Genomic DNA, 12967 nt, shown 5'->3' on the forward strand with positions numbered 1-12967 from the left:
TGAGATTAGCTGAAGAATGGAAGCACCTTTCAGTGATGCAGAATTTAGGGTAAATTGTATCATAATACTTCCTCACATCCCAGAGAGTGAGCCAATGTAGCCTGTTTATTCTGCTTGCGTTCACTTGTCTTCAAATGTCAACTTCACCTCTCCTCATGCAACACTGACAAAAGTTTTTAAGACAACACATTTTTGTCCCTGGACTGTGTATAGTCATGCACTCACAAGTCTTGTGGATACACAAGACAAACTACTAATAATGTTCTTCTTTGCTCCTCCAGGAACATAATTTGTTGTTTATAAAGTGCCTAATAATGCTAGCACTCATCACATATGTGGTTGGTACATAGGTCCCCCCCCCCCCCCAGTAGATGGGAGCCACTATTTCATGTATTGTTGGTCAAACATTTTTTCCCTTTTTAATACAGTGGTACCTCAAGGTTAAGAACTTAATTTGTTCCAGAGGTCCATTCTTAACCTGAAGACCACTTTAGCTAATGGGGCCTCCTGCTGCTGCTGTGCCGCCAGAGCACGATTTCTGTTCTCATCCTGAAGCAAAGTTCTTAACCTGAGGTGGAGTCTGTAACCTGAAGTGTATGTAACCTGAAGCGTATGTAACCCGAGGTACAACTGTAGATGTAGCCTCTTTTTGATTCCAGCTGCTTTTACCTATAGAGAAGAAAAGTGACCCGTGGCTTCTCAGCTTTCTGCCACAGCCTGCTCTCCATGACACTGTTTCAGTGAGGCTGCTGAAATTGGATGGGTAGCCTCTTCCAAAGGCAAGCAGCATGGTTCCAACAGAGGGTGGCAAAGCTGGAGCAGTCCAAAGTGAGGAGGAAACCCTCACATAGGAAAGAGAATAGAAGGCTGCAGCTTTGCATGGTGGTGTGGTGAGTTTTGTCGTGACCCACCTGATGTGTCCTCACAACCCAGCTGTGGGTCCTGATGACCCAGCTGTGGGTCCTTCAACCTGTGGGTTGAAGACATAAGGTGTAGATTAAGCTGCAGAAGGTGGTACATAAGAGCATGCCTTGGGCTCATATTGTTATGACCCAGTTTGGGGGTCAGAACTGGATTGTGAACTTTAAAACAATAGCAATGCTTTGTGTGCCAAGGTGATCAGGCCTCAGACACACAATCCAGGATCTCTCTCTGCAAGGAAGTATATAGACAAATAGCCAGACTAAAGTTGAAAAGCTTTATTTCCTGATCAAACATTTACAGACTGGGCATCCTTTCTGTTGTGGAGATTTTCCCTGGAAAAGGGTAAATAAAAATCCGAGTGAAGGAGTCATCCTATCTAAGCAGACTAACCCTAATCCATACACATACCAAGGATGGAGTGATACTTATACATACAAAGGATCCCAGCCAGTGATCCTTGCAACAAGCAAAAATAGAAAAAGACTGAGGCATGAGAAGGTATTGCAGACATATTTGCCGCTATGGACAAGGCCAGCCCATCCATGAGGTCAGGTGAGATGACTGCCTTAGGCGTAGCAGATCCCAATGTCATTATTTATTCCCCACTTGTTCCTGGTGTACATCTCCACTCACCCCTTCTTCCCTGGCCAGGGGGTGGGGGGCACCATTTGGTGGTTTGCCTCAGGTGTCTAAATGTCTAGCCCTGGTCCTGTCTATAGAGGTTTGCTGGGTAGCCTTCTCTCAAATGGCACTGAGACAGAAGTTTTACATGGACAAAGATGGGAAGCAACATCCTCTCCAACAGGATCCAGAATGCCATAATGTTGCAAAAGCAGCAAAATCCATTGGCCAAATCCAGGGTTGTCCTAATGTTGTCCTCTCCTCGTTTCATGAGGCCAGTGCAAGCAGCAAAGTCCAGATTTGCTTGCATCACAGTTCCAGCTTGATTCTTCACACCTCTCATTTACCAGCCCCAAGCTCAGTTCTTTGTTCTTAGCCCGTGGAAACAAACAAAAAAACCCTCCAAATGCATACACATATACACATCCTTTCAATTATGCTGTCACTAAACAGAGTTGCTAAGGGCATTTTGGCTTGGTATCAAGGTTACTGCTAAGTTTTCAGTCTATCTGGGTCATAGGCATTAACTTTAAAATGAAAGCATAGGGTAAAGTTAAGAGGTTTTAAAAACAGCAAGCAAGTTAGCACCTTTTGGGATGGATGGCTCACAAGTGTGAAGAGGGAACGTAAGTAATTGCTTACAGAATAGAAAACACTTCCCAAAATTTCTTAACAAATTTATCTTCCACTACTTTTCCATCTACTGAAATTACCAAACCCTAAAGGGAGAAGATATCATAGCATTCACTTTGATATATATGGAGACCATTGCTTGATTTGGTTCTATTTTACCATCGCCTGTCAACTTTTTCTCAACAATCTTCCTGAAAAGATCTGGGACATGAATTGCAGTGTATCAGTGACCTCTCTCCTCACAGCACACAGGATACAGGTCATCTGGCTGAGATGGAGAAGAAGAAACAACACCTGTCACTGTGAAAAATAAAATTATTGAAAGCATAAGAGAGAGACAGAGGTTGTAATATGTGGTATTTCTTGTCAATATTCCCCAAAAGGAGGTTTAAAAATACTTTAATAAAGAATATTCAGTTGGCAGGTATATCAACATCATCAAAACATGTAATGGTGTGGGGAAGAAAATATAATTTGAAACAGACTTTTTTATTTTTGCTTCAACTGATAACTTCTAGTAGTTTCCTTTAAATGTGATCCTTCCTCTTTTCTCAATTCAATATTTATGTGGAAACGAGAGGTGCAGGAAGCTAATGCATGCAACATGTCTTGGGCCCTAAGGTGAGGGTGTGTAATTAAGTGTGCCCTTGTAAATGCTCTCACCACTGATAGACCGCCATTGGTAGCACTAGTAATGGCCATGGTTGGCATTTCAGCTCTGAGTAAAGAGGATCTCTCTGTTGCCTGTTTTGGATTTCCTCCCTTCATATGTTGCATGTGTGAAGCCCATCCATGAGGTCAGGTCAAGCCATTTGCCTTGGGCGGCAAACCTGACCGCCTAACCCCCTGTTGTGCAACGGGGGGGGGGGGACAGAAATCTCTTAAGGAATAATGTGTGTGCCATATATGTGGAAAACACAGCCATCTGGTAAGAATGTCTAGTAATTATTTACCTTCTGCATTCTTGAGGATTCCGGTTGTGGCTTCAGTATTTCTCCCCACTGAAACAATCACATGTGTTGGGTTTACTCTGAGGCACTCAAAATGAACTCAAAATAAATTAGATCCATAAGTAGCACCTTACTATAAATCATTCTTTAAAAGTCAGTAGGAGGACATGTCATTCTGCAGGACACTTTGCTACTGATCTTAAGGTGGCCATACTTGAATAATGTTTCTTTCATGCAACAACGGTGCATGAAAATTATTCACACGTGATGCAGGATATTATACCAGTCATAAGAATACAATGTATGGATAACTGGAAAGCCTTGATGTTATCACCTGAAATTCTTTGGCATTACAAGTAAAAACTGATTTTTTAACAGATTTTTATACGTGAACAGCATACCTTGATTAATGCTTCTATGGAAACCCCATCACAGCGGATACATCTTCTCCAGCCTTTTGAACTTTTATATCCTCCTTTAGCCTTAAATTCTAATGGTGTGAACCATTTTCCATCGGAACCCTTGATACATTTCTGTGACTCTCCTATGACAAACAGATAAATCACATCAATGTGACTCACTTATCCCATCTGGCAAATTTCACTGAAGAGAGAAAGAAATTCTGCCAATAGGAGATTGTTTTCCAATATGTACTTAGGAAAAAAAGATATGAACAAAGATTGTGTCATGAACTAGGGCTGTGCACCAGAGTTGGCCAAGTCTTGGGCCCAAACTGTCATATTAGGAGGGACTCTGGCATCAGACAAATTAGATACCAACAAACACAGATCACTAGAGGTCACGTTGGATGGCCCAGAGCAATCGGTGGTTGTCAAGGGGTGGGGCATTAGGCAGAAGGGAGAGGTGGACATCATGCAGGAAAATCACAATAAAAGACCCTGACTTACCCTGACTTCTGGGATTAGGAAGGAGCCTGCTACCTGAGCCTGCTTCCTGAGAGAAGCCACTTGCAAAGGAGCAGGATTAGCACCTCTGTTGAGCAGTTATTCAGTGGAAGCACCTATCCTGTGTGCTGCAGGGAATTCCTTTGCTAGAGGCTTCCCGGCAGAGAAACTGCTTACAAAGCAATAGCATAGACCAGGCAGGATTGGAGTCTCGCTCACTGATCCTACAGCTGCATGGTGCTTTTTGCAAGCAGCTTAAATGCTAGGTGAGCTGGGGGTCCCAGTGTTGATCCAAGGTGGGTCAACCTGACACCCTCCTCCCAAATCAGAGATATGGGGCAGATCAGAGGGGCACAGCCCTGGAATGAATGCTGGGAAGGAATTTCAGCGTAGGGCTTAAGCAGGGCTTCTCCAACATCTCCTTTGCACTTGGACATGGAGAAAAGGCCAAGAGGCTCCTTCTTCTCAAAGCCAGGCATTCTGGAGAACATGGCCAGGCCTTGTGTTATTGCACAACCAAAATAGTTTCATCTGCTGTTAGTATCACATTCCTTTAGCAGATGCAATCCCATGTATAATTATATTATTCCAACACAATGGTTACCTGCTATGAATTTTTTCTTATAGAAAACACCTTTACTTTTTCCACAGCGTACTTTCAGTGTTCGGACCTTGACACTCAAATCTTGTATTTCATTATTCTGCATGCCTTTTCCTAGATGAAATCAAGAAATGTATGTCAGCTGTCGCAATACCCATGTTTTGGCCTTCCAGAGAATGACAGTGGTCTTACCAGATTATTGATCCTGCTAAGAGGATGTGGTACGAAGTGTGCATTCATGTCAGAGTGAAAACAAAACACTGTGACTGCCCCAAACCTTTGCAGGCACAAACTCACTGAAAGCAAGATTACATGTGACTGTCCTGATAGCTTTATTAGCACAAATAATAAAGAATGCGGTAGTGAAACAGGATGCTCTGTCCCTCATTTACGGACTTTTGTTGAACTCACTTTGTTGCTTCCCAGGGGACGCAGGTTTCTTCATTTCTCTCTGGAGTACTTTGCTGCTCCCAGTTACTGCGGCAGAACTATTCTGAGCCTGCTGGAGAACTGAAGAGGACACGTGTTAGGAAAACAAGGGCATCGCCACCTTAATGTTAAATTACCGGTAAATGGCGAAAATGAATTGTAAATTATTTGAAGCTTATAAAAGAGCTGAGAACCTCAAGTAAAATTCAGGTGTAAGGTTGGCACAATCTTAACAGTGTGCTTGGTTCTTCTAAGGTGGCATCACCAGCTTTCAACTGTTAAGTTCATGCACACACTGTCCACATCCCCATGGCTTTTAATCTTTCACTGTATTCAGCTCATAAAAATATACATATATTGGTTGCCTTTTTGCTACTGAGTTGAGGTTTTATTGTTGACATAGGTGACCTGAAAGTGTGTCGCCTTTAATATAGGCCTGCCCATTCCCTGTCATCGCTGAAGGCCTTTTCTAATCATTATATGTCCTGCAAGCAGACACCTTGTGGTGGCTGGAAGGACCCTCTCCACTATAGCCTCCACATTATGGAATTATCTCCCCTTGCAGACACACCGCCTGTTGGTAAAAACTACAGACATTCCTAGACACTAATTCTTAGTATTGGCTTTACTGAGTTTTGACTATTCTGGTTCATGTTTAATTATTTAAGGGTACTCATTTTACTTTGCAAACCACGTTGATATTTGTCACAATAAAAGGCAATCTATTGGAAAAAATAAACAAAATACATTATTATTATTATTATTATTATTATTATTATTATATCCCAGGAGACAGGCAGAGGGCAGAGGCAAAGTGAATGCATGGCTTCTACAGGATTTTGTGGCCCAAAGACTGACTGACTACCGTTTCTCAGTAAATGCTGATGACTTTTCTATCTTTAAGGCTTACTTTATTGGTTTAGCACAGCCAACAAGATCACTTACCATTTTCTAGGCTTTCGTATAATGGCTGTAAATTCTGATATGCTTCCAGGTTCTCCTTGCAGAATATCTCCTTTATTGCTAACACATTGGTCTGAATGTTCTCAAGGACATCGTATACCACTTTAGAAATATCATTTGGTTCTGCAATTACCTTATCACACCATTTCTAGAAAGAAACAATACAGGCTTTTAAAACATTTTTAGAGAGAAAATGCAAAGTAGCTTTCCTATTTCCCACCAGATCTAACAGCAGATTACTTGGGTGGTTATCCCAGTACAATCAAAGGAAGCAAAAATTGTCAAGGCAGTTTTAACTTCCTTTGCCAGATTCAAATACCCTTCCCCCCTAGGTTCCCTCACAGCAGCTAATGTCCTTTCCTATGCTTTTTATCAATGCCAGAGAAAGCCTCAAGGCATTTGGCCACTTGTTCTTCAGAAACAAGCCACAATCGGCTGCTGTTATGGGGTTAGTCTTCTTTTGTTTTTTCCTGTGGCTCACATCTCCCCACTAACTTGTAAGGTTTCTCCTTCCGTGCAAAGTTTTTTGTTGTTAGAGCATTTTTATACCAACTGTTCCTAAAGAAACTCAGGAGCGATGAGTGGAGGATACTCCCAGAATCCTGTGGGGAAGGTTAGGCTGGGAGAGTGCAAATGGCCTATGTTCACCCAGTGAACTTCTTCATAGAATCATAAAATTGGAAGGGATCCTGAGGATCATCTAGTCCAACCCTGACTGAGTGAAGTTGGGGTCCAGATCTTTGAATCCAAGTCTGGCACCCTGTTGACCATACTGCACTGCCTCTCATGCTGTTCTCCACCAGAAAACCTTTCTGGTTGTAGGGACAAAGATTTCACACTCTTAGTTTAGATCAGTGTTTTTCAACCTTTTTTGGGCAAAGGCACACTTGTTTCATGAAAAAAATCATGAGGCACACCACCATTAGAAAATGTTTAAAAAATTAACTCTGTGCCTATATTGACTATATATAAAGTAATTCTCTTGAATAGGAATCAAATAAACACAAAGAAAGTATTTTATAATTACTTTATTATGAAATAGTAAGTAAACAGAAATATGAAAAATTATAAAATACTTTATTTTTAAATCTTTCGAATTTTTCAATTTTTCCCACGGCACACCAGGCAACATCTCGCGGCACACTAGTGTGCCGCGGAACAGTGGTTGAAAAACACTGGTTTAGATGAACTTCATGTGTCCAGATAGGGTTTTAAAAAATAAATTCAATGCCTATAATAATCACCTTAAAATCTTCTTCGGATATTCTTTTCTTGTCTCGTAGGAGATAGAGAAAAGGGAAAGTATCTTTGATTGTCAAAGAAATCTGTATTTTTTGGCCTCTGAACCACTGAAAAATTTCATCTGAAGTACCTGGAGCAGACATGCTATAAACAAAGCAAGAAGTATCACAACACAAAAAAGTAAATGAAAGCAATAAATGACATGGCTATTTAAAGAAGAATTTCAAGCACAAAGTAAAGAACTGTAGAGCATATAAACAGAAAGGTCCCATTAGAAGAAGAAAAACATGTCTGAGGCTTGATAAATCTCTAACCTCAAATCAGGCTGTAGAATTGTGCTGCTATTTTCCTACTTCCTACTTCGACTCACCTTTAGTTGTTCTGTGTGACTATTAGTAACTTATATGGGTATCCTTCTATATTTACTTTGAGTACCCAGCTGTAGCCAAAGTGAGATTCCAATGTGAATTTAGGAGCATGGATGGCTTCAGTTTAACTTAGATTAGCAAGAGTCACAAATAAACTAGGGGTGGGGGTGAACAGTGCTCAGAAAGAATGAAAGCTCATGAGTTTCATTTATTTCAATTGCACCCTTCCTCCAAGGAGCAAAGGGTAGCATACCAGGCTCTCCACCACCATTAATTTTATCCATACAACAACCCTGTGAGGTAGGTTAGGTCAAGATAAAAGAGACTGGCCCAAGATTGCCTTCATGTCTGAGTCGGGGTTTCAGCCTGACTCCACCCCAGTAGCCGTCCAACATTCTGATCACACCACCAGATCCCTCAGGTCTTGGAGATGCTAAAAACTGTCTGTGCCCATTGATGGCACGCTGGCAGTCTGAATTGCCAGCAGCAAACAGAAGCTAGCCCTTTGGTCCAGTAAAATTAGTGTTTGACCAGATATCTGTAATAAAAAGCTGGACGTTTCAGTTGGTAGCTCTGACAATGGTATCAACCCCCACCCCAACCCCTTACTCAAAATTATCTCCTGAGTTGTTCTGAACATTCTGGGTGCAAGGATATTCACTTCGCTTTGTTTCAGATGAGCCTTATTAGTTTCAGAGATACGGGTGTTTCTACTTCAGCAGCCACCGGACTTCCGGTACTCTCAGAGGCAGGAAATGAACACACCCTGCAGTTTTCCGCTTTTTATTCCAAAATAAACTGACTTTATCGCTTGAGGAAAGTGAGCACAACTTGTTTCTTTAGATCTGAAACAGCTTGTGAGAGCTCTGGCCCCACATAAGTAAGAGCAGGAAGAGGGAATGGCGTTCAGATGCGCGATGCCCTTTTCTGCCCCTTCGTATTGGAGTGACGGGGGAGGGGTAGACGGACGCGCAGCCAGACAAATCTTGCCCGCAACAGACGTGTCTTCATTTTGTTTTGCCCTTAGACCAGTTTATTGGGCGTCCCTCATCCCCAGTTGCTTGCACGAAACTTAGGCAGAGGCTCGATTCTCCCCGGTCTCTTGACGGAGCGCCGATTCGGATTTGTTTGCTGCGTTAAGAGGCGCTTCCGGAGTCTGTGGCGAGAGGGAGCCGAGCGCAGACTGGAAGCGCGTTTCTCCCGGACTGCTTGTCTGCTTCATGGACAGAGAGATCAAGGGGGTTCTAGTGGGACCGTGCGCCCTCCGAGGAGACGGGGGACCTCCATGCCCACGAGCCGGAGATAACCAGGACTCTCCGGAGCAAGTGATACTTTACGCACTTGGCACGACACGCGCGTTTTAAAACAGATCGGTGGGAATCAAGAGACGGTCCCCTTCTATCAAGTACAAAATGGTGACCCGAGGAAGGCGACGCCCAGAGTTTTTTCCTTTCCCTTGACTTACCTTTCCTCTTTTTCTCAACCACCAGGTTGAAGCAAACAGATGGACTCGGCCTCAGGATGTCGCCCAAAAAAAGACAAAGAAGAGAGAATGAGGGAAAGTTCCTCCCCCATCGATTTTTGTCTCGAGGAAAGGAAACTGAAAGTATTCCTCTTCCCAAAGGTCGGCGCTTTTGTCGGGGGCCGAGACTCGTTGTTCCAAATAACCTCTCGCTTAGCCGGTTCAGGAGGAAGGAAAGCACAATCAAGAATTATCATCCTCTTCTTTTTCATCCATGGCCCGTATAGTTAAAAGCTATGGTTTTCCCAGTAGTGATGTATGGAAGTGAGAGCTGGACCATAAAGAAGGCTGATCGCCGAGGAATTGATGCTTTTGAATTACGGTGCTGGAGGAGACTCTTGAGAGTCCCATGGACTGCAAGAAGATCAAACCTATCCATTCTTAAGGAAATCAGCCCTGAGTGCTCACTGGAAGGACAGATCCTGAAGCAGAGGCTCCAATACTTTGGCCACCTCATGAGAAGAGAAGACTCCCTGGAAAAGACCCTGACGTTGGGAAAGATGGAGGGCACAAGGAGAAGGGGACAACAGAGGACAAGGTGGTTGGATAGTGTTCTCGAAGCTACCAGCATGAGTTTGACCAAACTGCGGGAGGCAGTGGAAGACAGGAGTGTCTGGTGTGCTCTGGTCCACGGGGTCACGAGGAGTCGGACACGACTAAATGACTAAACAACCTTTTTCATCAATGATTAGTATCCTCTCTAGCCCTCCCCCAGAGGGGTCATAAGAAGAACTGTACCATAGGAGCCAACTCCTAGGGGTTGTGGGGTTTTTGACCCCTTCAAAGTTGATAGGAATTGCCATTCGAATAGTGTGCATGCACCACATCGTGTGATCGATTATGTGGGGCATGGCTTACCTGGCCCCCCCCCCCCAATATTTCATTCAAGCTGGCACCTCTGAACTGTATGCCTCTTATTTTTAAAAAAATTATTGTTCTCGTCACCATCTCTTAGAGTCCATTCTCTCCCTCACACATCATGAGGAAATGCTGACGTAAGTTTTTGAATAACTGTATCTCTGTGGTTGAGCAGTCATGGAGTTGAGAAAGGGATGTGTGTGTTTCCTGAAGGGCTAAGTCAATCCAGTCAATGTGGGGGCTCATTGCCAGAAAATGGTTTCTTGATGCAAAATCACTGAAAGGCAAGCTATCAAAGTTCAAGGAGGGCTGGAAGGTGACAGTGATAGGGAACCTTTTTTTGGTCCAGAGCCACATTCTATGCAGAGGGCCTTTTCGGTAGTGGCGCCTGCCCTGTGGAATGCCCTTCCATCAGATGTCAAGGAAATAAACAGCTATCTGACTTTTAGAAGGCATCTGAAGACAGCCCTGTATTGAAAAATTATTAATGTGTGTTGCAAGCTGCCCAGAGTGGCTGGGGAAAACCAGTCAGATGGGTGGGGTATAAATAATAATAATAATAATAATAATAATAATAATTAGTTAACCTTTCAGGGACTGCATGATTAAGGTCACCAGACATCCCCGTTTCCCAGAGACAGTCCCCGGATTTACCAGTCAGTTCCCTGGCAAAATCCATTGAAGTTGAAAAGTGTCCCCGGATTCATTGAAAAAAATCTGGTAACCTTATGCATGCTGGGATGGGGGCCAGGGGGCAGAAGCAAAAGTGGATGGACATGAGGATATGACGAACATGCTGAATCAGGCCCATCTAGTCCAGCATTCAGTTTTCACAGTTGCCAACCAGATGCCTAAGGGAAACCCAAAAGCAAGACCCAACCATCAGAACAAGCCCCCCTTCTGTGGATGGAGGAAGATATGTGAATTTGCTCACACATCTCCTTCCAGGCAAGGAAAAAGCATAATCAGAGTAAAAATACTCAGGAGTAGGAGTGTGGCTTTGGAAAGTCCAGAGGGCCTGGTTGAAAGACACCACATTCAGCCCCTGGGCCTCTGATTCCCCACCCTTGTGATTCCCCACTGAGGCGAAAGGTGGCTCCCCTTTATCACATACACAGCCCAACAAGACAATGACAATAATCCACCAACAGCATACAAATCAATATGGCTAACCTGATCCAAAACACCCACCCACCCCACTCACACATGAAAACAAAGATCACCACAGCCAATCACAAACAAACAACCACAGCCTAGGCCAACCCCAACTTCTCTCACCACCAAAGGAACACAAATGAACAGCAGAGAACCTGCACGAGCAACACTGACACCAAACCCTACGTATATTAAGCAAAATAGAAACATCGCCACCTGACCCCACCCATCTTCCACCCCCTCCACCCCTTTTCTTCCTAATGTCTCAACAAATGAAACTGATTTGTAAAAATGTTACATGGAAAAAATATGAGAGACATTACACATACTTCTGTAAATCAAGAAAATCTTTAATAATAATAATAATAATAATAATAATAAATCAAACTGAGGCGAAAGGTTTGTTGGGTGGAGAAATAAAACCTTTTTGGGAACAGAATGTGAAGGAGATCCAGACAGAGTTGAGATTAGCTGAAGAATGGGAAGCATTTTTCAGTGGGGTGTGTTTTTTCTGGAAAGTTTTGAATTAGTGTAAATTGCATAGCCCAGAGCGTGATACTTATTTATTTGCATTCAGTAAGTAAAGCTAAACACTTTGAAACTACCAAGGATTATTTATTTATTTGCAGTTGACATCCATTCTTTTCAGAAATTGGAAAATGTATGCCCCAGAACACTAGGTTCAAGGCATTTCTCTCTGTAGTTCTGATACCTGGTAGCAGATCTGATAGTGGCACACGTTTCTTGCCTTCACTTAAGCTCTATTTATATAATTGCAAATAAGCAAAATATTACACAAATGCCACAAATCTTTAATACTGGGTTGTTCAGCCCTGGGACTTCTCACTAGTGGGAACCAGATAATGCTATAAAGCGTTGCTGCCACCTTCAGTTAGTGGCTAGGCACACATTTCAGGCATTACAGTTTGGGGTTTTCTAAATGTAGACATCACATACCTGCACAATCTGCAGCTAGCATGAGCAATTGTTAAATCATTGCCATCTGTACACACATAGGGTGTATCCTCTGTGGCTAGCACCCATTAATTTCTTTCCTCCCTCTGTTTTCAACACCCACTTCACTTCTTATTTGCTACCTCATCCCCCAATGAGTTTATTGATATACTGGAAGCCCAGATGCAGACTCAGTTAGTTATATTGCATTTGGTATGTGCCCAAAGGCTTTCTTTCCTTGTACCATGCAGGCAACTTCATGACTACATATCTTTTTTTTCTTTTGGCAAGGCACTGAGTATGTTCAGAGGCTGTCTAATCTAGTGCCATGCATGGTTAATTACTGACTGCAATGTCTGTTTTATTGCAAGGTTCTTGTGGCATGGTTTGCTCAGAGTCTCCCTTCCTTGGCACAAGGCAGGCAGAGAACATCCTTCTCTTTGCATGCAACTGCACATCCAATCATATCCAACATTTCTCTGGCAAGCATGCAGAAGTTTATATTGCCAACCTTTTTCTCCAACAGCATGGACAAGCATTTGCTCATCCAGTCACAGATAATCTTGGCCAATTAAAATTGAATCAGACAGAATTGGATATAAAAGGAGTCCAAAATGCTTGCCCGCTTCACTCTAATGGATCCGTATCAGAAAGCAAACTTTGCAGATTATTGGGGCATTCCTAGATCCAACTGTTTTTGATGCCATTCATAATTACGAAGACGCTTTTTACTAATGTAAAAAAGCAGCAGCTGGCCTGCTGACTGGGGATTGGTCATTGGGAACACATTTCTCCCATGCTCCAAAATATTTAGTGACTTCCTGCTTCCTCTCTGACACAGT

The 12967-nt window shown here is 42.9% G+C and overlaps 1 protein-coding gene across 3 annotated transcripts; it reads right to left on the bottom strand.

The window, feature by feature from the left end:
• Positions 1 to 1184: 1184 nt before the first annotated feature.
• Positions 1185 to 9403, bottom strand: LOC308478206 (nuclear body protein SP140-like protein). Of its 3 annotated transcripts, none has more exons than XM_081007571.1 (8): positions 9102 to 9402; positions 7271 to 7412; positions 6009 to 6174; positions 5046 to 5144; positions 4638 to 4748; positions 3530 to 3672; positions 3132 to 3179; positions 1185 to 2478 (listed from the first exon to the last, which is right to left on the bottom strand). In XM_081007571.1, the coding sequence occupies exons 2-8, from the start codon at positions 7409 to 7411 to the stop codon at positions 2476 to 2478; spliced, it is 711 nt and encodes a 236-aa protein (XP_080863697.1). In that variant the 5' UTR covers position 7412; positions 9102 to 9402; the 3' UTR covers positions 1185 to 2475. The 3 variants fall into 3 exon arrangements, with proteins under 3 accessions (XP_080863697.1, XP_080863696.1, XP_080863698.1); XM_081007570.1 differs by having other exon boundaries at positions 1185 to 2446; positions 9102 to 9401; XM_081007572.1 differs by lacking the exon at positions 3132 to 3179 and having other exon boundaries at positions 1185 to 2446; positions 9102 to 9403.
• Positions 9404 to 12967: the final 3564 nt, after the last annotated feature.

This window comes from Podarcis pityusensis, assembly GCF_964106645.2.
Source record: "Podarcis pityusensis genome assembly, chromosome: 5".
In the NCBI taxonomy this organism is placed as follows: domain Eukaryota; kingdom Metazoa; phylum Chordata; class Lepidosauria; order Squamata; family Lacertidae; genus Podarcis; species Podarcis pityusensis.

Excerpts from the sequence above, each read along its gene's own strand:
- LOC308478206 (XM_081007570.1), bottom strand. The coding sequence starts at position 7,411 with ATGTCTGCTCCAGGTACTTCAGATGAAATTTTTCAGTGGTTCAGAGGC. Across the intron at positions 4,749-5,045 it reads GTCCCCTGGGAAGCAACAAA|GAAAAGGCATGCAGAATAAT; the intron begins GTGAGTTCAACA and ends GATTTCATCTAG. Across the intron at positions 3,673-4,637 it reads TAAGAAAAAATTCATAGCAG|GAGAGTCACAGAAATGTATC; the intron begins GTAACCATTGTG and ends TGTTTGTCATAG.